The following is a 22,597-nucleotide window of genomic DNA, read 5'->3' as shown; positions in this document are numbered from 1 at the left end:
CAGGGAGGTTGGACAAGATGAACTTTGAAGGTTCTATCCAAACCATTTAGGATGCTACCATTCCCTCTCATCCCCTCCCTCACTGGGATGCTCTGCAAAGACAAAACCAGTGAACACCACTAAAGAAATCACATAACAAAGACTTCTGTATTTTGCCTCACCTCAACCAGCATACGATTTTAAATATACCTGCTAGAAATAGGTGGGAAAGGGGAAATTAAAGAGATATAAAAATCAATAGGCTGTGTAGTGTAAAGCTTAATACCAAATATAGTTGGAGTAGCTGTAAAAGCCTGTTCACTCATCTCTTTATGTACTGACCATCACTGAACTGATGTTGACTGCATTGTCCACAGTAAGAACAGTTCCTGTTTCTTTCAGGAACTGTAGGATGGGAGGGATCTATGTACTCAAACAGGGAGTGGCAGGAAAGAGATGGAAATCAAGCTTCCTTTCTTTCCCAGAAAAAAACCCTGTCCTATCCATAAAAGGTGTTTTTATAATGATCCCTTTGATAAGGAAAAACAAACAAAACAGGGACAACTCCAGGATCCCACCTAAACACTCCTCTGCTTGAGGTTCAAATGGCAAAGCCAAAATGAAACCCATCAGGTCTGTGATCTCAGTCAGTAACTGCAAATGCTGATTAGCTTACGATTTTTAGCTACTACCCAACATACACATGAAGGCGCTGAACCCAAACAAGCACAAGTTTTAGGCAGTTGTAGGCCCATAAAACAAAGGAAAGCCTGGCAAAAATACCCTTGTTCCCATATAATGCACATTTCAAGTAAGTCCCACGAGCACAGCAGAGCAATAAAGCCACGTATATTTTCAAACTCAAACAGAATAGTAACATTAAGTCACTGCTTGTGTTTTGCTTCCTCCATCTCAACCATTTATAGGGGTAAGAAAACCTAGAAGCTATAAGGCACAGATTTCCTTGTATAAAAGAAAATCTGTATGATAAATTCCTTTGAAACATCTAGACATTAAATGCAGAGAAACCTTTTGTTCCCCCTGAAGGTTTTGGCTACTTCAAAGTGCCAAAAACATGGTGCTGGAAGCAAGCACTCAGGACCAATAGGTTAAAATCTGCACTTTGGAGGGGAAAATTGTTATTTTTTTTCTTTCCTTCCTATAAGAATGCCCCTCCAGTACTAACTGCTCAAATGCCCAGGTGTGATCAAGAAAAGAAGGTTTAATACCAGACTTCCTAAGTCCTCAAAAGAATGGAAGTGCTGAAGAGTGGTGTTACAACTGACTACCGCACACAATCCAGCCCTAAGTCACTGCCTTCTGGGTATCATTCACCGCTTGGGAATTCCAACCAGCTGGATAAAGGTTGACGGTGGTAACAAAGGTAAATACATACCAACTGGTGAATGCTATCGATGGCTCGGTTGTACTTGTCACAAAGCCTCTGCATGCTCTCAAAGCTACAGGGGGAGAAAGAACACAGGGTCAGTTAAAACCAGAGCTCTAAGTAGGTGGTTATTTAGGGTTTGTCTCCTGCAGAACATAATATTACACACACAGCTTTAGGACTTTGTATACAGTTTCCTTTATAAAAATTCCCCCATAGTCCAGGGGAACAGGAGAATTCCTTAATTAATGGAAAAAAGACCGAACTCAAAGTATGGTTAATTAGGAAGTTTTGTATTCTCACAGACCATTATTTCTTTTCCATATGCTCAGCTGCACAGAACATCTGTAAATTCTTCTCCTTTGTTCCATCATCTCTCCAGGATAACCAGTCCTAGAAATTAACTCTGGAACTGAAGCTGCAGACAGAGCCAGGACACAATCTAAAATGTCACCCATTAGGAAAGCACGCTGATTGCCTCACAGGCTGCTTGGGATTACAGGCAATTCAGGCAGATGCCTTAATGACAGAAGCTGAGAGGATTAAATAAATTCATCTCAGGCCAGGGAAGAAAAGATATTATTGGGAACATCATCTGTTAAGTAATCAGACCACAAAGCAGCAGCAAAAAAACAATACAAGGAGTTACAGGAATCATGGCCATCCCCAAATCCAGAGAGGGGCCATCTCAAGGAAGTGGCTCTTCAGTCTCTTGTGATCCTCATCACTGCTACACTCCTCTACAAGAACTGCTGACTCCCACTTCAAGCTTTCAACTGCCCCTGCTTATTTCCATGTTAAGACAAAGCAAGAGGCTGAAATGGGTTTTTGCCTGCACAGCACATGCATTTCCTCCACATCCATGTGGCAGTCTATCTGCTACAAGTAATTTTTCTGATGCCTTTTTTCAAAGGAAGTATAAAGACTAAAGAAAGCCATTTAGCGCAGTTACAGGTTTATGACTTCCTTGAAAAGCTGCAGAAAGGTGAGCAGGGTGTGACTTCTGGGAACAGATGGGTTTCTCTTCTACTGTTGCCAACCACACTGGCACTGCCTAATTAAACATGCCCAGTGAGGATGGCAGAACTACAGAAGTTACAGCATTGCAGTCACTGGGAGTAAGCCACAAATCCCAATCAATAGATTTGATGACAAGGGATGCTTGACCCCGATTTCTCCTTTTGATCTCTCAAGAGGAAGAGAGGGACTAACAAGTCTTACAATGAAACAATTAAAACATAACTAAGAGAGGAGGAAAGCAATACCTCAGATCATGATTCAAGTCTGGGGCTCAGAGCAAGAGCCAGTGATTTATGACAGTGATTCAGTTTCATCTGTAAGCCTCGTTCTGTAAGTTCAGTCATGCTGTGGACTTGCAGAAATTCAGTCTTTCCCATGAATACAATGAAGGTGGTTTTTGTAAGCTGCAGCTTGAGGGTCATCTCTTTCTCCAGGCTCAGTACAGCCAAGTCAACACACGGAATCTCAGGCACAGATACACCTCAGGTCAGACTGCCCTGCTCAGCCTCAAGGCAAATGCCACATACTCTACATTCATTTTCAGCTGTTTGTGGAACAGGTACTAAGTGTAACTACAAGCACCTTAAAATTACTTCTTACTCTCCACAAGACCAGTGTGAATAGTCGGCCTTTTAATTTAGCCCCTCACCCAAAGAGCATCCCACTTGCACTGAGTCTAGAGGAGGGATGGGGAAGGTTATCCTCCCACAGGCACGACGCTGACTGACAGTGCCATTTTCTAAACAGGAATTCTGAGTTACTACAAACGTAGAAACCTCCGTGCCATTCACATTCCTAACACTGGACACAGTCCAACAGCGCAGATACCGATCATTGTTTCGGAGTGAGTAATTCCAACGTACACCAGAGCTCAACTCTACTGTGTGGAGTTTCCAATTATGTCCTTAATCCAACAGCCTTTGCCAATATTGCTGTTACACATTTCCTACCAAAATAACTCTGCGGAGTCTGAAGCCAGCTCTAAAAGAAAACTGCAGTTCATAGTGTCTAAGAATAACCAGTTACAAACTGATTCATTATAAACCGCGCTGACCTGTCCTCCTGGTGGGAAAAAAACTATTCCTCTCACCTTTTTGTATCATAGTCAATTAAAACGTAGTTTTCCATGGCAAGCTTGAGATCTGGGATTTCTTCACAGACCCACCTGAAATGAGAAAAGAAATGACAGCATCTCCAATGAAGTATAACAAGGCAATCTGCCTCAATTCCAGAGTGGCATCGCTATACATTAAGACTGCAGCAGAGCTGAAAGACCACACTATTGTCAGGAGTAAGGCAGACATCCCAACTTGCTGATTGGAAAGCTGCAGGAGTTTGCATGTGTGTTGAATAAGCAGTAAGGTGCCCATAGACACTGGCACCAGTATAAAGCTCTTCAAATGGCACAACTCCAAAACAAGGTGATAAATGTAGTAAATGCATGTCAAAATACTGAAACTCGTGGCTGATGCTAATCTAACATAAAACATAATGCAGAAGAATGCTGCTGCTGGAACAAGCTTTGACAAAGCTGAATTTGGAGAAGATGCTTCCTGCAGCACACCAAAAGAATGCCAGTAGCCACTGTAAGGATATTCTCCTCCATGTAGTGCTTTAAACCACTTTTACACCTTAAATAACCCAACCTGAAACAGACTTTAGGATTTGGATTAAAAAATCTCTTTGACACACCGAGTTAGTAAAACCCTGTATAGAGCTGCCATTAGAAATGGACAGTGCACATCTACTTCCAATGCACCTGACAATGGCATCTCACAGAAGAGATCTCCACCCTTGGAAGGTAGGAAGAGTAACTCCTCTCAGAGATAACTTAGAAGCCACATAAGCTTTGCCCACACGTTCCTCCAAAAGCGTCAAAGAAACCTCAGAGCAAATCACTTAATGAATTCCAATATGGACAGCAGTTTCTTCTTCACTCACCTTGACACATGCTGCACTATTAAATCAGTGAAGAAATAATAATGACTAGAGCTCATTCTGGTCATTTTTGGCCAAGAAAGGTTGGACCATATGATCCTTAAGGTCCTCTCAAACCTCATAGTCTAGGATTTCCCTAAAAAAAAATGTTAGGGCTCTAATCTCCACAAGTTTTTTTCTCTTGAATTACAGGAATGGGCACTCAACAGGCCATCATCTACCATGGCTTGAAGAGATAAATGCAAATACCTCTTTGCATTCTTTTACCCACCGCTTTCCTAACCACATACGAGTTACTTCACAAAGGCAGCATGAAAGCCCTCTTAACACATTGTGTGCACTGCAATCAGGCTTAAACCATGGTTGTGAAACATTCCTTTGGCCCAACTGCCTGTGCTGGGAAATGCTCAGACTTCCTACTCTTCATATTAGTCTTTCACCTTTATCCTCCCGTTTTCCCCTTACTGGTGAACTCTATCAGCAGGATGAAGAGGACATCATTCCCAAATAATGCAAATTCCTCAGTGCTGCGACTTCACAGCAACAGGGGGAGAGGAAACGGTTGGGAAGAGGATGTGCAAGACCAGAACTTAACACATCATGCCAATGATGTTCTCTTAGCCTTGCTTTTCTCAAGATCAAGTACAGACTGCCACAAGCACCAAAGCTGAATATCACTGTATCACTTACCACTATAATCCTGTTCAAAAGAGCATAGAATATGGCAAATTTAAACAAAGTCCACTTGACAAGGAGATTTGCATTGCAACAGTATCAGTTCAGCTCAGAAAATAATTTAGAGCTGCTAATTTACAGTTATAACTGCTGCCCTCCTTTATACCTTGTCTCAAGATACCCAGGCACTGGGATGCAGCAAGACAGAGGGAAGGGTTCTCGCCACGTCTGCCTTGAACACTTACCGAATTGTCTCAATAATTTCATGAGCAGCATCATGGTGTTTGTCCTGAAAGAGAAAGAAAAGATGTTTTCAAAGACACATCCTTGTGCTGTTTACCCCAATGTTACAAGAATCACAATCCTTTCAAGAGTACAGGTGGTGAGCATGCTAGCAAAGGAGACTTTGATTGCCACCCAAGCCATTAAACCCATCAAACGATCCCTCCCACAAAATTATAAGGCCTAATGAAATACATTTCTCAAGTTTCTATGGACTAGCAGAAGATTTACATGAAGGAACTGTCATTCTACTGATTTCTTTGTCACTTCCTGAAATCAGGAATTGTGTAGCTGATACCCTTGGTAGGCAGTAGGCACTTGACTGCAAGTTCCACAAAGAACAGCTGATTTCATGGCCCTAGCATCTGGTACATGCTCCCATCTCCATATGGACACTAAGTTTCTAGCACAGTGAATGGCTTTCTAAAATAAAGCATCAAATCAACAGTAGGAGTGGAGATCAGCATAGGAAGAAACACCCCCACAGCACACACACGCACACACACACAAAGGAGGCCCAAGTACACAGAATAATGCAGCCCTTTTCACGACCTAAAACCCAAACCACGCATGCACAAGTCACATTCAGACTTGTGCATTACAAGTATCCACCAGACGGTGAGGCACAGCTCTGTTGACTTCCATTTGGGAGTTTACTCAGGAGCAACAGAAGCCCAGGTAAGTTTGGCACAAGCCATTCCCAACTCGTGCTAATGAAGCCCTGGGAGGTACATGTAAGATACGCACCATGCCACAGAAAAACTGGGAGTTACAAGGGGTTTTGTGTGTATTGTTGCATCCAGCTTGTGAAGCCTCAGTCACCAGACTCCATCTGCACAAAGCTGAGGTTTATTTAGTGACTTTGTTTCTTGTAGTGGCTTTGACTTTCTATTAGAAGTCCAGCATCTAAGGACCTTCCAGAGCTAGAAGCGTAAAGGCTCGGTCATTCTCAAATCACTCCCCTTGTCTTCTGCTGCAGAAATGTCATTTCTATGGAGTTACTGGGGAGAATTCCATAGCAAAGGGTGAGACAGGCAACAGAAAGCAGGGGAAGGAAGGGAATGGAAAAGAGAAACACTAATGGACAGTTAGAATCATAGAATAGTTTGGATTGGAAGGGATCCCCCCAAAGCTCATCCAGTCCAACCCCACATCTTCACTTAGATCAGGTTGCCCAGAACCACATCCAGCCTGGCCTTGTATGTCTCTGGGGATGGTGCATCCATCACCTCTCTGGGCAAGCTATGCCAGTGTTTTACCACCCTCACTGTAAAGAATGTCTTCCTCACGTCCAGCCTGAATGTCCCTCTTTCAGTTTAAAACCATCACTCCTCATCCTGTCACAACAGAACCTGACAGAACGTCTCTCCCCATCTTTCTTACAGGTTCTTTTTAAGAACTGGAAGGCTGCAATAAGGTGTCCCTGGAGTCTTCTCTTCTCCAGGCTGAACAAGCCCAGCTCTCTCAGCCTTTCCTCACAGGAGAGGCGCTCCATCCACCCCATCATTTTTACGGCCCTTCTCTGGACCCCCTCCAGCAGGTCCATGTCTTTCCTGTACTGAGAACTCCAGAACTGGTGACAGAAAACAGCTGGGAGTATATCTCTCTTCAAGACATACAAGGACATGAAAAAAGCCTTTTCCATCAGTATCACAGCTTTCACATTTGCATGAGGAAACAGATTTCTCCTTGTATAATTAGTTTGTATACTTGGGATCAGCCAGTCTTCTAGAAGTTCTCATTCTGAGCAACACAGCCCTTTAGATACCCGATTAAAAATCTCATGACTGAGAGGAATAGGAAGGCAAACATTTCTGAAGTCTGCCATATTAAAGGTGGGAAGGAACCTATTTGATTAGGAACAGCTTTTGTTTTCAGAATGCAAAACCCCTGCATGGAGGAGTCACACAAGAGACTAATGAAAAGATCACAGAATCCCAGGCTGGTTTGGGTTGGAAGGGACCTTAAAGCTCATCCAGTTCCAATCCCCTGCCATGGGCAGGGACACCTTCCACTAGAGCAGAAAACCAAAACATTCCAGTTACTACATCCAAAAGGAGGAGCAGCCAACAGAAAAGCAGCGAGGACACTCGGGATGGAATGCAGGAAGCTGGGTGTTAACCTTGGTGCTGTTTCATACCAACACGCCAATGCCATCCGTCACAAACCACGCAGAACACACCTGGCGCTGCGCCTGCTCCCGTCTCTGGTGTTCACTCAGGATGTGGGCTGGGACAGCCCAAAGCCAACAGAAACCAACAGCACCAATAAGCTCCCCCAGCTGAAGCTCAGAGCGCCGGGTAAGTCATTCTAACAGGGAATCTTGGCCTAGAAAAGAGGGCAGCAACTGGGCTCAACCCTGCTCCTCACCGTCAGCACCCATCTAGGAGAAAAAGCAGACAGGAGAGGACTTCTCTTTCTTTCTGTTTAACTGTGAAGTACAAAACTACCCAAGAGAGTGGCTCATCCATAAACATCCCCTATAAATCTTCATGTTTCGCTACACACAGTTATCACAGTAGAAACCCCTTAGGCTGATCCAGCTCTCCCAGTAAACTCTGTTCCTGTACAGTAAGAATCTGCTTTATCAACATAAGCACATTATACCGGAAAAGTGAATTCATGCTTATTCTGGCATAACCGTTTTCTCTGAAGAAGTTATATTCTTCACTGATGGTACTGGGCAGCTTCAGTGCTCGCAGAACACACAGAGAAACCCCTTGTCCTATAGGGCTTCATGAAAACGCCCCATAAACAGCCAAAGCTGCTTAATCAGCAGATTCCTTTGTCTTGGGTCAAAAGTGAAAAAGGAAGGTAAAAAGAATAAGAATAAATCCCAATGCACATTTACAGATCATCCCATTTAAGCAAGTGGATTTATTAACACAACCTCATGTGGAAATTGGAGCCAGAAAGGGCCTTTCCAAGTTTAGCTTGTGCCATTATCCAGGCATAATGAAGTTGAAAACAGTTCCACATTTACTGCTGCTAAACTTCTCATGTTGAAACACTTACAAAGTTTACAGTACTCTATAACTAACATACTTTGTCCTAGTTGACAGGCTCCCAAGATCTCATGCAAGTCAGAGACGATGTAACATTTCTTCAAAGCGGACACAGCCATGGAAAATGGAGGGGGAAAAAGGGGGAAAGAGATCTAAAGGAAAGGCAGAACAGTTTCCCCTCCTTTAGAGAACCTTTTAGTCCCATTTCCACATTATGGTTGGAAGATTTAATAAGAAAAGGCATTAAACAGCACCAGTCATCACATCTGTATTCATGCAATTGTTTATGACGCTGATATAGTCTTCAGCAACTCAAAACACAAGTTCAATAGAAACCTCACCAAAACCACAGACTCTGCTCCCACCAGCATCAGCCTTTGTCCAGCATCCTTACAAGCAGATGCACTGGGTTTGGCCAGACACGCAACTGAGCTCAGTGCAGCAGCTTTAACCTGAAGCCTTTTACAACCCCATGGGTGAACACTGAAACCAGCAGGCTGGGAGGGACTGGTGGCAATTCCTGATGGCTCTGCTGTAATCACAGCACTCTGACAAACCTACACCCACCTCAGCTAACAAAGCACACTCGGAGATCATGGCTTGGGCCAGAAGAGACCTTGAAGCTCATCCAGTTCCAACCCCCTGCCACGGGCAGGAACCCCTTCCACTGGAGCAGCTTGCTCCAAGCCCCTGTGTCCAACCTGGCCTTGAACACTGCCAGGGATGGGGCAGCCACAGCTTCTCTGGGCACCCTGTGCCAGCACCTCAGCACCCTCACAGGGAAGAGCTTCTGCCTAAAATCTAATAAAGATGGCCTCAAGCCTCTCAAATTCAGACACGGTTTTGGGGTTTAGGAGCCCTGAAGGTTGGGGGCTTTTCCCTTTTTCAGGCTGCAGGGACCCATGACCAACACCAGCATGCCAGCTACACCTCTAACACAGGCAGGTTATACAAGCCCGTTGTGTTATACTTCAGCAAACAGGGAGCCATGAGAGCACAGCTTTACACTGTATCTGCATCCGTACTCATAGCGCTTTGTCAGTAAAATATCCTGGTAAAGAGCCTCCTACAAACAGCCTGGCTATCAATCATGAAAAACTGTGCAGAAGCCTTTTGGATGAGTCTCAAGGAGCGTATCTAGTCTGTCTGCAGTCATGAGATGATGCCACGGTACTCTGTGTCATGGAGTTCCATTCATCCTCCAACTCTGCTCCAAGCTGTTCTCCCACCCTCCTCCCTTACACACTGATGTGAAGCATACTACGTGCTGCTCATTGGCCTGGCCGTACTTCTGCAATGTTCTTGTATTTATGTAGTCTGAGAGGCCCTCAGAACCTTTTGAGCTCCATAAATGGAGTCTATTTCATGAGACCTTATCTCTTTAATGTGGTCTATGCCCTAAGTATTTGAAGTAAAAAGTTGCAGTCTGTAATAATTATTGAGAATACCTAAAGCTATTCCTAACAAGTTTATTTATATTAAAAAAACTAAACACACATTAAAAGCCAGTTCTTGCAGTTAGTTCTCTCAAGCTGAACTTTACAGTAAGTTCTTCTTTTCAACCTAAAAGTTCCATTTAAAACTGAAACGTGAGCTCCCACAGCAAGTTCAATGGTTTTTGCCAAGACACCTCCTTGGGAAAATGATGGAAAGAAAGCAGACATTTTTTCCAAAAGTCACTTACAAGGGAATCCAATTTTCTATGGAAAACAGTGGAGAAGAGTCAGCCAGAACAACTGAGCAGCTTCGCAGTTCCGATTCTTACACCGGATTTCTCCATTCACATGTTACTACAACTCTAATCGCGGGCGTTAGGAGCTTGAAGCCAGCAACACACCCACGGCTATTACTTGCAGTACACTAGTGCCCAGAAGCCCTACCAGCCTGCACGACTCCTGGTACGCCCCGTGCCAAGCAGAGTGAGTCCTCCTGCAGAGATCAACGAGCTGCATTAGCAGTTTGGCCCTTTAGGACATGGGAATTAGGCCAATTTTTAGGAGTTTGGTCTTTTCCTTCTCTTCTCCTGAAGAACTTTCCCATCCTGACTGTTCTCAATGAGGACCTCTTCCTGCAGTTTAGGCTCAGCTCTCTGATTAGGGGGGGATGAGGAGGAGAAGCAAAGACTGGATAATTAACTTCAACGTTCAAGTCAGCCCATGCTCTCTGTACAAGAGGCATTGTGTATCTTGCAGCCATCAAAATCCTACCCATGGTTTTAAAGGCCAAATCAGACCTTTCCAAAAGCTCTTTCCAAATACATATTTTCATGCAATCATTATCATTATTCTGATATCATTCTGTATTCTAGTACTGTATCCTAAACTCTCGGGTGTATTTGTACAGGACTAGTTATCCCACAATGCAGCAATTCAAATCTAACCTAAAGCAACAGATTTAAACAGACACAAAGAACTTGTTCAATTAAATTGGGCAGCCGTCATTGCCTGAAGCAAGGAACAGCACCCTAGTGCCCCTTCCAAATTTACATCTTTTTATATTTAGGCCTTTCTTAGGAAGCCACGCTTATCCTTGGGGATAAGTCATTTGGAGTTTGTGGGGTGATCACTGTATTTCTAAACTTCATTTCCCTACATGCAAAGTGGAGTCCTTGTGAGATCCGACCCATCTACAGAATAAAGGCAGCAAAAAAGCCCAAACCTGAGAGGAAAACAAGAGGTCTGAAAATCCGAATGTAGTCTTGTAAAACAAAAATGCAGCTCATGCCCCTTCAATGAGCACCATACACAGAATTTATGACCCCTTTACCCACTCTTCATAGAAAGGAACAAGGGTTTGCAAAGCAGGATGAAGAGATCTCCCACTGGCCACCAGCTGAACCCGACCAGCTCCGAGAAAACAAACCCTCCAACAAGCTAGTTACAAACAAACCAATGGCAACACTCATGTACTTTTTAATGAATGCTTTAGATACTGTTCTACCTCCAACACTTCAACCATGTAGCACTGGCTCCCAAGGATAAGCACGGATCCACTCAAGTATTAACAGAAGGCATTTTGATTCGCCAATCTATTTAACTCCCAAAACAAAAGAGGTCAGGCTCACTAGCCCCTGGTTTTAAAGAACAGCTTGGTTGCCTCTCATGGCAGCTCTCTCCCCAGGCAGTTGTCCATAAATCCAAAGGAGAGGATGTTACAGCTGGAGACAAGATGGTTAGCAGAGATCAAAAAGATGGATTAGGAAAAGCCAATCAATCTTGCAGAAGGCAAGTGGGACAAGTGCCTCTTTAATGTGCCCTCGGTTTCCTCCATCTGTGGAGGATGATAAGCATTTCTCTAGACACCCAGAAAGGCAACATGAGCTGCTGCAGCTTCCCCACCGGAATCACGGAAGCATGCAGCATCCTGCATGGCGCATGGATGCCCTCTCACAACTGCTGCCGTCAGCCTGTCAGAAGTCTGCATTCCTCCTACCCCAGGGTTTCACTTCATTTACACCTTGCCTAGGAAGATTCCCCACTACCAGCTTCTACATCCAAAGCGTGTCCATATTCAATACACCTACAAACAGGGGTTGACAAGAGCTCATGGAAAGCCAAAACCAAAGCACTTCCAGCTGCTATAGCAGCAAAGAGCTGCCTGCAGGCCAGCTGAACAAAGGCAGAGATCTCAAACCCTGCAGTCCTACCTTAAATCACTTCACATTTTAGGGCCCTTGCCTTGGGCTCAAATGCTAGTTAGGTTTTGAGTAAGGAAAAGGCAAAGTGCTCTGTGCAATATTTCATACTGTATAGCTAGACTTCATTTAGTATCACCAGATTCTATCCCAAGTCAAGCTTGTGTGACTCAGCTTCCACAGCAATAACCAAAGCACAAGCTATCTTATCAAGAGATATGAGGACCAAAAGTCTTCTTTGAAGCACTCAATTATTGTTGTTCCCTTAATCAAGAAAGTACAAGGCCATTCACAAGCATACACATATATTAGCATGTCTAAAAAGAGATCTCCTGCAGAGAACAGCTTGTGTCCATTCTTTTCCTCCCAACCTCAAGAGAAGTGGCAAGGGAAGCAAGAGCCACCGAAGTGCATTTCAAAACCCATCTCTCATACAGTCAAAAGAGCTGACAAGTTGTATGCAGTTTCAGGAATTCCTAAGTTTACTGTCACACAAACCTAGATGGAAAACACAGAGGGCACTACGGCCTCCTTATTGGCTACATATGGCTTTTCAAAGGAAAACCAGGTTTGGCCAGAGAACCAAAATATACTGAAAGTGTTAACAAAGGAAATTGGAATTAGAAAAGATCCAAACAGTATTTCTTCTACAGCATTTGTAGACAAGACAGTTGTGGATGCGGTTGCAACAGAAACGCACACTTTCACTGGGGTATCTAAACCACAATAAAACCGTTTTGCCTCTCCACACAGCAATTCCAACTGTTGCTACACACACTGCACAAATGGAAGAGGGCACAGTTCCCATGCTAGCACGCAGGAGGGGCTGTGTAAACATATTAACATGCAGTCACGCTGCAGGAGTGTCTAAGGCAACATCCACATGGACCAGTTAGAGCGGGATGACCTGCTGGCTTCAGTCTGTGTAAACCAGACATAGCCCAGACATAAGAAGTAGTTCTGTTACACAAAAAGACAGCCCAGTTACAGAAGGTGCCAAATGAAGGACTCCAGCGTGTGCTTGCTCTGGGCCAGGGCAGGCTGCTGGGCTTTCACTTCACTCACCCAGCATCTCACAGACAGTTCAAGCCAACACAGCTGCCTGCTGCCCTAAAAGCCACCTCCTGCGCTGGGCCAGCAGTGCCTATGCACACACACAGCAATGTCAGGGAAGGCTTAAGCTAAACTTAAAGCCTTTTTGGAGCTTTGGCTTAGCTAGCTTTCAGTTCACCCCACACCAGTGTACAAACACGCTGCTATAGGCTGAGGACAGCTTAGACTCAACAGCAAGTGGACAGAGATGGCAGCAGCTATTGCTACTTGTGGAAGTACCAGTTTGAGACTTTCACCTAACAAGAACCACCACCTGTATTAATAAAGAAATAACCCTCTGGTGCAGCAATAACTGGAGAGTTGGGGTAGCAGAAAACAGCCACATGCATGCCAGAAACAAACCTTTGTGTGAAACCTAAGCAAAGGGTTACTGCTGCTAGAAATGAATACCCTGTCCTAGAACTGCTGCTGTTGAAAGCAGTTCCCATCTCTCTCAATCCTGGAGTCTTCCCACTCCTTGTTGGGTGCTGGGAGGAAACTCTTCAGTCAGGTTTGCTCTTCAAACGGCTGGTCCTCACCTCCTGCAAGGACAACTGGCCAGTCAAAGGGAAGCATCCAAGATAACATCATCTTAAGCATCCACTTCACATCTGTAAAGATAACTCAGTCTTGGACAGCCCAGAAATGCAGCTCCTGCTTAACATGCAAATATTCTACATAACAGAAGTCCCTGTACTCTTTCTGAAGCTCAGTGAGCCCTTAAAGATGTTTTGTTAGGGACAAAAGAAGAATATGAATGATTACAACCTTCCCCCCCATAAGCTTTAACTTGCTTGCAGAGCTGATGCAAGCCACATCCAGCGAGGACTCTGAGCAGCATACATGACCTTCCTAGTGCCAACCATTTCTAAAAGCTTCCACTTAAAAGGTCTTTAAACTACCCTGCAATATTACAACGTATTCCTCGTATGTTGCAAATGAGGACTGGTTCTAATAAGCAGGCAGGGAAGCCAAGGTGGGATCAACGCAGGCGCCGGGCCCCAGCTCCAGAGGGTCAGGGGCCACCCTGCCCAGCATCTCATCCCCTAATGCCCAACAGACACACCAACATGAGGGAATCACCTGCAACCCCACGGAGACCCAGCTGAGGAATGAAAAAACAGGCTTAAAAGCTCAAGAAATATATGCTATCAACACTAATAATATTACAAAGCTTTAAGAAGCAAATGACAGTAAGCTGCCCTTCACATGCCACAGAAAACATGAGAAAGTTTCTCAATCACAGAAACTGTGTTAAAACCCATTGATTTTTACTACAATTTATTTAGAACCTTCTGTAGTGCTTTGGCTTTTTCCAGTTTCCAATGCTTCATTTAGCTGTCTTCAATAATTCCTTACATTTTTCAGCTATCACTAGATGTTCTGCCAGTGTGGACTTTTAGGAAATTCTCATTCATTCATGAAATGAAACAAAACCAAATACTCAGAACAGGAACTTTTCTGCTATTCATAGATCTGCTCCTATCTATGAAGCCATCGTTTCCTGCTGTAAAATATACTCAACCCTCTTCCTATGCTCTAAAAATAGCAACCTACTCAATTTGATATCTATAGCAGCATGTGGCCGAGATCATCATATATCGTTTTACTTCTTGCTCCTCTTCAGAGTTTGCTTTGTCTCCTCTTTAATACTCACTACAAAAGTAAATATATTATGCTCACAATTCCTTATGTAGATCCTTCTGTTGGAAGGAGAAAATAAGTGAAGTGAGAAGACCTTAAATATGTTGAGAAACTTCAAGATTATCAATGTGATAAATACACTGTAAGGGACAGAAAAGCATCCCACCTCTGCTCCCTGTCTTGATCACTACAGTAGAAACCTTTAATCAGGCAGCCAAAGGTTAACTCGAAGCAGGAAATAAAAAAGCAAGGCAGTATGAAAGGGGAAGAAGAAAGAAGGAAGAGTACAGAAGTAGACATATGGATGTCTGGGGAGAAGGGTGATTAAATTTCCCATAAATCTCACATACCAAGAGGTAAGATATTTTGCCTAAATTCCCAGGAGGAACACAATTCAGTCACATATCTGAGACTTGAAAGGACAACCATCTCCATATATATTAAGGCTGCCATGAAGGACAAGAGTTGGAGTTGCATGTGATGGCATGGATTTCCCTTGGCACACTAAAAGCTTTCAGTGCTGTGTCCGCCTGTAACTGATGGGTGAATTTTAGGTAGATAAATTTGAATTGCCTGAGCTGGAACTTTGGCCAGGACAGGAACATTAATCCTCACTTATCTGCTGATAGAAAAGAACAAAAAAGCAATCTTCACCAGCTCCTCTGCCCTTCAACAGTTACCTTTCAGGTAATTGAGTTATATGAAGAAATAAAGCCTGCTGTGGTGCTAAGATGCAATACAGGAGAACAACTTTTTTCTTCATACAGAAATATCAGGGAAAAAACATGCGAGTTGACTGCACTCCTGCTTTATATTGTATCCAACGGGCCAGAGCTTTGAACAAAAGCCAGTCTGAAAACTGCACAAGTACTGATTGTCACCCATGGCAAGTTAGACTTCAAAGGGTAAAGCCCAGAAGAAAACTGCTCCTCTGTAGTATCACGTACTGCACAATTAAATGCTGTATGGTTACAGTCTTCCTCACCTTGCCAGGCCACCTCACCTCCCAGCAGCACACTGATGGCTTCCCTTTGGCATGCAGGAGAACAGAAAAGGACAGGAAAAGCGATGCGACTGTGCCAGCTCTGTCATTTGCTTCTGCTTATTTGCTGGGCAGCAGCAAAACCCAAGTACTTCTGAAATGACTGAGTCAATTATTTCCCAGTTTTACATTATTCACTCTTCCTACTCCGTGGGTCTTTAGAACTGGGTGTTGAGAAATCGGAAGTCCCCTCAAGTTCTCAAACCTTCTTCTTCCCTAGAGAATTTCTATAAGTAATTAGTCATCCCCACAGACATTTCCCAACAAGCTGCACTGACAGCATCTATTAAACCAGAGAAAACCCCCTAACCTCTGCTACCGCTGAAGAATTTCTGGGCAATTACTCAGGGTGTGAGGAGGTTTTTGCCTGGCAGAGTCAGCTCAAACAGTTTCCTCCGCTCGCCACCCCCTTCTTTGTACCGGCGCTGCTGCCCTGGGAAGGCAGCATGAGTCAGATTACAGAGCAGGGTGGAGGGGGGGCCGCTCTGAAAACACTGGAACATTTCTTTCCAGCTCAGATATTTCCAGCGATGCAGTTCCCAGAGCCACCCCCCACACAGCTCCTCAAGAGAGGAGCTGCAGGCACCCCACCTTCTCCCTCCAGCGCAAACCACCCGCACGTGCAAAACGTGAAACGGTTTTCCATCGGCTCATCCCACCGGAGCCTAACGGTGTTATGTAGTAAGGAAGGGCTGGATTTGCGCAGGGAAAACAGGGAGAGCAAGCGGCTGGGGCAAGGCGGCACAGGACCATCCTCAGCAGCAGCCTGTGTCTCCAGCAGGTTGGTACAACACTGAGGGGACCAATCTAGGACCTCCCTAAATTGATCTTACCATACTATGCTATGGCACTGAACTCCAGCAGCAGCTCCCACACCTACTTTACCATCGGAGAAGTCAATGCTCACCGGCAAAAAACCTCTCCCCAGTAAAGCCGAGTGACACACACACACACACAAAGCATTAAATCCTTAACCAAGGTTTATTATTTCATCCCTACCACTGATCTTTAATTTCAGAGGTGACGCTCCCCACTGGGCTGTGATTTTCATTATCACTGCCTGTCCTTGAGCTCTTCGTGCACAGCGCATTCCTTTGGTGACAGAAGGGTATCAGCTCTATCACCAATCATGGAGATAGGAAAAACCCCACACCACCCACACTGCACACTTCCACCTGTACAAAGTCCAGTACTAGCCAGCTCGTGGCTCATCACTCAGCAGGAGGCACCCACAGATCCACCTCTCTCCCACAGCTGAGAGCAATGCTCTGACAACACTCAATAAGCCAATGAGGATTTTTTTGCCATTACAGCTGAGTGGAAAGTCAGCAGCAAAGAGGAGGAACACAGACATATCAATGAATTATTCAAGCCAGACTTATTGTCACAGTTGCTAATTTGGAGGCTTAAGCTTCAGCAGCTCACAGCAGAGGTACCTGCACAAAGCGCAGCCAGGACTGTCCCCTCCTGGGACAGTCAAGATGCTGAGATGTCCAGGCTGGAAGATGGAAACAAAACCGGCACATAACCCTACTGGGATGCACTGGGGCTTGCCCATCACCAGTCTGGGCACAAGAGGAGCTCCCAGCCACTATCACAGTGCAGACACTGAGCCCTTACAAGTCAAACAGGAAGGGGGAAAACACACACACAAAACCTCAGCACAGGGAGGTCTGCAGTTATCTTTGGGGGGAATGCTATTCAGCAGGCGAACAACGGGAATGCCTACCAGGCAAAGAGAGCGAGGCAAGACAGGCAGATGTTTAATTCTGAAACTTGAAAGGACTTGCACACTATTTAACATGACAGGCAGCGAGTCATGCACAGCCATCCATGGGGTGAAGGCCACAGTGCCACAACAGCACACACCACTCAAAGCCAGCACCAGTGCCACCCTCCTCTCATCACCTGGCTGTGCCTCCCTTTTGTGCCCCGTCAGTCAGGGCTGACACTTCCTTTGATCACTCTGCACACCCCGTCAGTGCTAGCCCATAGGAGAGGTGGTCACGGTGTCCTCTGACCCATGCACGTGCTACCAGAAAACAGGCTTTTCCACATTCACAAACTCCTCCATCACAACAGGGCGCAGCTTAGCAAACACCAATGGGGGTGACAGTCATCAGCCTCAGCAGGTCTGTGTGCGTGCAGGCCCCCACTGGTGCCAGGGGTCTAGGAGCAGAACTGTGGCACACCAGACTGGGACTCATCCAGATTAAAAAACGTAAGAACCAAAAAAAACCCCAACCAAAAGCAGCAAACAACCACCTCCCCACACACACCTTTTTCATAGAATCCCAGCCTGGTTTGGGTTGGAAGGGACCTTCAAGCTCATCCACTTCCAGCCCCTGCCACCTTCCACTAGAGGTGTGTGGTTTCCCCACACACATAGGAGGCTGGGACTCCTTCAGCAGGAGCTGTTGTCAGTAGTTCAAAGTACACCCTCAGACTCCTCACGGATTAGGCAGAACTTATGATGTGAAAAATCTCCATGTTTAAACCTAATAAATGTTCAGGTTTAACTATAGTAAAAAGTCAAAGACAAGAGAATGAACCAATTTAAGGACAACTCTCTGGAATAAACCTAAACATCTGCATGTCTCAGAACTACTTCCATCAGATCTAAGGAGTAAGCACCAAGTTGTGCCTATGAATACCTGAAATATGACTACTACCCTATTGGCATTAGCCTATTTAAGACCACCTAGACCCATTAACTCTGCTTGCTCACCCCTGTGAGAATATAACATACTTCCTTTATCCAGGCCTGTAGCTCACCCAATATCAAAATTCAGTTTTTCAGTGCAGTACCAGTGGTCTCTGACAAGCCAACACAAGCAGAAGACAGGGCAGGTATGTGGGAGTCAAGGAGTTAAACAGCACACAAAGGAATAAACTCACTTCGGCTCTGATTAAGCAGGGCACTCATAAAAACAGAGGTCAACATCAGAAAATATTTTGTGAGTCATGAGGAGAGATTACTCACCATGCACTATTCAACTTACTCATCACAGTGTGCTACGGACAGAACTGCTCACCATGTATTCATTAGGAAACCGTGGCCTTTCCTTTGAGACAGGGAGAAGGCGGGGGAAAGAGTCATACTTTCAGTTTTGTATGTAAGCCAGTGGGAGGCTGGATCTGCAACACCAATGCTCTCTCCTCCCACGGCCCTAATTAGACTCGTAGGGAAATACATGTTTCACATCAGCCTCCCAGGCTCTTTTAGCATCCCAACAAGCAGCAGTTTGTCAGCACAGCTATTATGCGAACTCAGCAGTCTGAAGAGACCCCACTTTTCCTATTATACCTGAAATAAGCAGCAGTCCTGCAATAAATAATGTTATTAATCCAGGCACCCATTAATACAAGACATTAGACCCACAGCCTTTTATGCAGCAATATGACCGCTGCTAATTTAAGATGTAGTAAGAGCATAAAAATAACCAAGTTACTCAATGCAGGGTTACATCACACGGAGGTGCTCATCAGTCAGCAGCCTACAACCCCACTCAGCCTCTGATGCTGGGAGAGATAATTCCCAGCTATCCCTGGCACCCACACCAAAAATAATTAGCCAGACTGTGAGCTTCCCCTCCCCTTGCTCTCCAGCTCTCTCTGGAAAACAAATCTCATAGCAAACAACAGGAAGCAGCAAGAATAAATAAATAAATGCAAAATAGAACTACTTGAAGTGGATTTCCCTCTCCCCCACCTGGTATCCCACCTTGCTTCTTCGGAAGCCAGAAGCAGACGGAGTGGTGAAACTAAGAAATGTTCCGCTTACGTCAAACAGAGCTGAGCTCTAAAACCACAACGGTACATAGAGCCTGCTGCCAGCTCAAGGCTGAGCCAAGGAGGGAAAGAAACTCTTCAGTTAAGGGAGCACAATGTCAGCAGGCCAAATGCCGCCGTGCACCAAGAGGAGGAGGATCTGTTCCTAACACTGCAAGCAGCACACGTGTATATATATGTGTGTGTGTGTGTGTGTGTATGCATGCCCGTGCACGCAAGCGCACGCTTCTCTAGTGTGCAGCATGATCTTTCCCCCAAACCTGCCAGGATGGAATATTGATCCGCTCCAGATGAACCATCCCCTCCCGTGGAAAAACTCACAGCACGGAGAGGAGGTTTCCTGGCAGGATGTTCGGGTTGTGGGGGGTATTTCTTCACACACACAGGCAGCACGTGTGGATAAGCACCCCTGCCCGCTGCATTTCTCAGGGAAGGCAATCTATGTAGTCTGCCATCTTCAGAACCGGCTGCTCAAGTTTCCCCAGAATTAACTCAATCCTCATTTCCCATGCTGCAAACAGCATTAAAATGCACATTTGAAGGAGGGGCGGAGGTTGGTTTGGTTCAGGTTATTTTTTTTCAGCCTGTAGGAAGTTTTATGAATATAAATAAACCCATTCCTTCCAGATGAATCCCTCACCTATGTAATCTTTCACCTATACCCCACACAACCTGCTCGGAGACGTTACTATTCGGCCCCATGAAGTCAAACTGAACCGGCCATCGTTATACTTTCAGTTTCTGTCAATTTAAGCGGAGCGCGCGCCCGGGAACTCACACACACGAATGACAGAGCTGCCCAAACAGGAAAGGCTGCGTTAACCAGTGCTGTCGGAGGCTCCATCGGGAGCAGCCGATGAAAATAGCCCACCAGCGTCCATGGAGGATGTTTTGGAAACCACGGATACAGCAACAGCACCAAGAGGCAGGCAGCAGATACAAACACGCAGCCATCTCCCCTGCCACAAGCCATAGATTCGTAATCAGCCGCATACAAGCGCGTTCCGGCTGCCAAGCGTGTTCCAAGATCAGCAGTATCGGCTGCCCCAGCCTGTGCGTCCCAGCACATTCTCCCCGTGAAGCAGCACACGTACGAGAGAGCAAAGCCTGGAACACAACAATCAGCAGCACGCAGGCCAAGTGCAATACAGACACAGAGCGGTTCTCCCCTTTACAAACTGTTCTCAGTGGTGCTACACGCAGTCGGGGTGAAAAACTGGTCAAGGATTGGCACGAACCCTACACGCACACAAACCCAAGCCTCTCAAGCCTTTCACCTCCGTGAGATGGTCACTAATCCGAACACGGACATCGTTATCAAGGTCACACATCTCCCCCCCAGGGCTCAGGAGAGGCAGGGGAAAGTCAGGCAAGTTAGGAAAAACCCCAGCGGCTCCGTCGCTAAAAGAGGGACAAGTGACATTTTATTTGGAAGCGTGAGGATTACGGCTGACTGGAATTCTGTTCGGCATGAATACAAGAGGAGCTGCAAGGGCACTCGCTGGAGGGAGGCGTTAAGCAGCAGCACCGACCCCTCCAACACGCACCAAAGGCAGAGCCCTGCTCCCGTACCCGCAATTAACGCTGCCACGCGGGGGACTGGGTCCGGGGGTCCCCCGAGCACCCCGAGGCACCGGTAATTCTGTCCGCCAGCCACAGAGCCCTGCGCTTTCCGGCAGCTCTCGGTTATTACCCGGTTACAGGAGCCGAGCTCAGGGAAACACGAAAACTTTTCATTAAGCAGTCCTCCTCCTCCCCGCCCTTAAGTTTAGTCAACCAATTATAAAAAGAAATTGGGGATTTGACTTGCAGGCGAGCGGCAGCTCCGCGGGCCGGCAGCCCCGCAGCCCCTCACCCTCCGGCCCGCGGCTGCTCCCGCCTGGGAAGCGCTACCGGATAAATAACGCGGCTCCCTCCCTCCCTTCCTCCCGCTCGCTCGCAGGAAGGATTAACGCATGGCCCGGCCGCTGACAGGGAGCGCTCGGGGAGCCGCCGGGCAAGGAGAACGGGCCGGGGCCGGGCCCCCCGCGGGTGTCCGGGCCCGGGGAGCGGGCGGCGCTGACAGGGGCGCGGGGCAGGTGCCGCCGGCGGGGCCATACTCACGTAGACGGGCAACGGCCAGGGGTAGACGGCGGGCTCGGCTCCCACGGGCGACTTCAGCCGGAGCTCCAGCCTCTCGCCCATGTCGGCAGCCGGAGGAGAAGGAGGAGGCGGCGACGGCCCCGCACCATGCTAGAGGGGCCGGCCGGGGTGGGGTGTGGCGGCCGGGCCCGGCCGGGGGCGTGTGCGGGGAGCGGCGGTGGGGAGGGGAGGGGGGAGGCAGGGCCGGTGCCGGTGCGGGCGGGGGCTCGCGCTGCCCTCGCCTCCCTCTATTGTCGTTGGCGGCTCGCGGGGCTCCCCGGCGCCGCCGCCATCTTGGGCCGGCGTGAGGCGAAGCACAATGAAGGCGCCGGGGCCGGGCCGGGCCCGACGGACGCGACAGACGCGGGGAGGGGAAGGGGGGGGGGGCGGGGGGCGCGGCCTCGCGCTCCCTCCCCCCTGTCCTCAGCTGCCCTCCCCGCGCGCGCCGGGTGCGGGGTACGGCGGCGGGGGGGGGGATGGGGGAGCGCGGGACCGCGCGGGTGAACGGCGCGCACGGCCCCGGGGACAGCGCGCGTGACCCGTGTGCGCGTGCGAGGCCCCGCGTGCGCGTGTGCAAGGCCCCGTGCGACAGCGCGCGTGACCCGTGTGTGCGTGTGCAAGGCCCCGTGCGACAGCGCGCGTGATCCGTGTGTGCGTGTGCAAGGCCCCGTGCGACAGCGCGCGTGATCCGTGTGTGCGTGTGCAAGGCCCCGTGTGACAGCGCACGTGACCCGTGTGTGCGTGTGCAAGGCCCCGTGTGACAGCGCGCGTGATCCGTGTGTGCGTGTGCACGGCCCCGTGTGACAGCACACGTGACCCGTGTGTGCGTGTGCAAGGCCCCGTGTGACAGCGCGCGTGATCCGTGTGTGCGTGTGCAAGGCCCCCTGTGACAGCGCACATGACCCGTGTGTGCGTGTGCAAGGCCCCGTGTGTGTGCACGGCCCTGTGTGTGCGTGTGCGAGGCCCCGTGTGTGCGTGTGTGCGTG

The 22,597-nt window shown here is 47.2% G+C and overlaps 2 protein-coding genes across 8 annotated transcripts in view; both read right to left on the bottom strand.

The window, feature by feature from the left end:
* DOT1L (DOT1 like histone lysine methyltransferase) overlaps nucleotides 1-21,948 on the bottom strand; it is a 67,840-nt gene extending 45,892 nt beyond the window's left edge. Inside the window, exons 1-4 of one of the 5 annotated variants that reach the window (XM_057424510.1) lie at nucleotides 21,594-21,948; nucleotides 5,245-5,288; nucleotides 3,477-3,551; nucleotides 1,376-1,439 (exon numbers count right to left, since the gene is read on the bottom strand). In XM_057424510.1, the coding sequence (XP_057280493.1) occupies nucleotides 1,376-1,439; nucleotides 3,477-3,551; nucleotides 5,245-5,288; nucleotides 21,594-21,674 (264 nt within the window). In that variant the 5' untranslated portion in view covers nucleotides 21,675-21,948. Of the gene's footprint in view, nucleotides 1-1,375; nucleotides 1,440-3,476; nucleotides 3,552-5,244; nucleotides 5,289-18,681; nucleotides 19,605-21,593 lie in introns of those variants that run through there. The other 4 variants (XM_057424508.1, XM_057424511.1, XM_057424513.1 and 1 more) reach the window with 4 other exon arrangements.
* The window catches only part of SF3A2 (splicing factor 3a subunit 2), a 160,226-nt gene that overhangs the window by 65,954 nt on the left and 71,675 nt on the right, over nucleotides 1-22,597 (bottom strand). The window contains exon 1 of one of the 3 annotated variants that reach the window (XM_057424517.1): nucleotides 21,398-21,407. The exons of the other annotated variants lie outside the window; for them this stretch is intronic. The gene's annotated coding sequence lies outside the window, so the exon portion shown is untranslated. Of the gene's footprint in view, nucleotides 1-21,397; nucleotides 21,408-22,597 lie in introns of those variants that run through there. 3 annotated transcript variants of the gene reach the window in all.

This window comes from Pezoporus wallicus, unplaced genomic scaffold (assembly GCF_028554395.1).
Source record: "Pezoporus wallicus isolate ANWC-B61680 ecotype Strahan unplaced genomic scaffold, APGP_CSIRO_Pwel_v1 contig_8376, whole genome shotgun sequence".
Classification (NCBI taxonomy): Eukaryota; Metazoa; Chordata; class Aves; order Psittaciformes; family Psittacidae; genus Pezoporus; species Pezoporus wallicus.
Note: the sequence above shows the minus strand (reverse complement) of the source record. Positions and strands in the feature narration are given on the sequence as shown.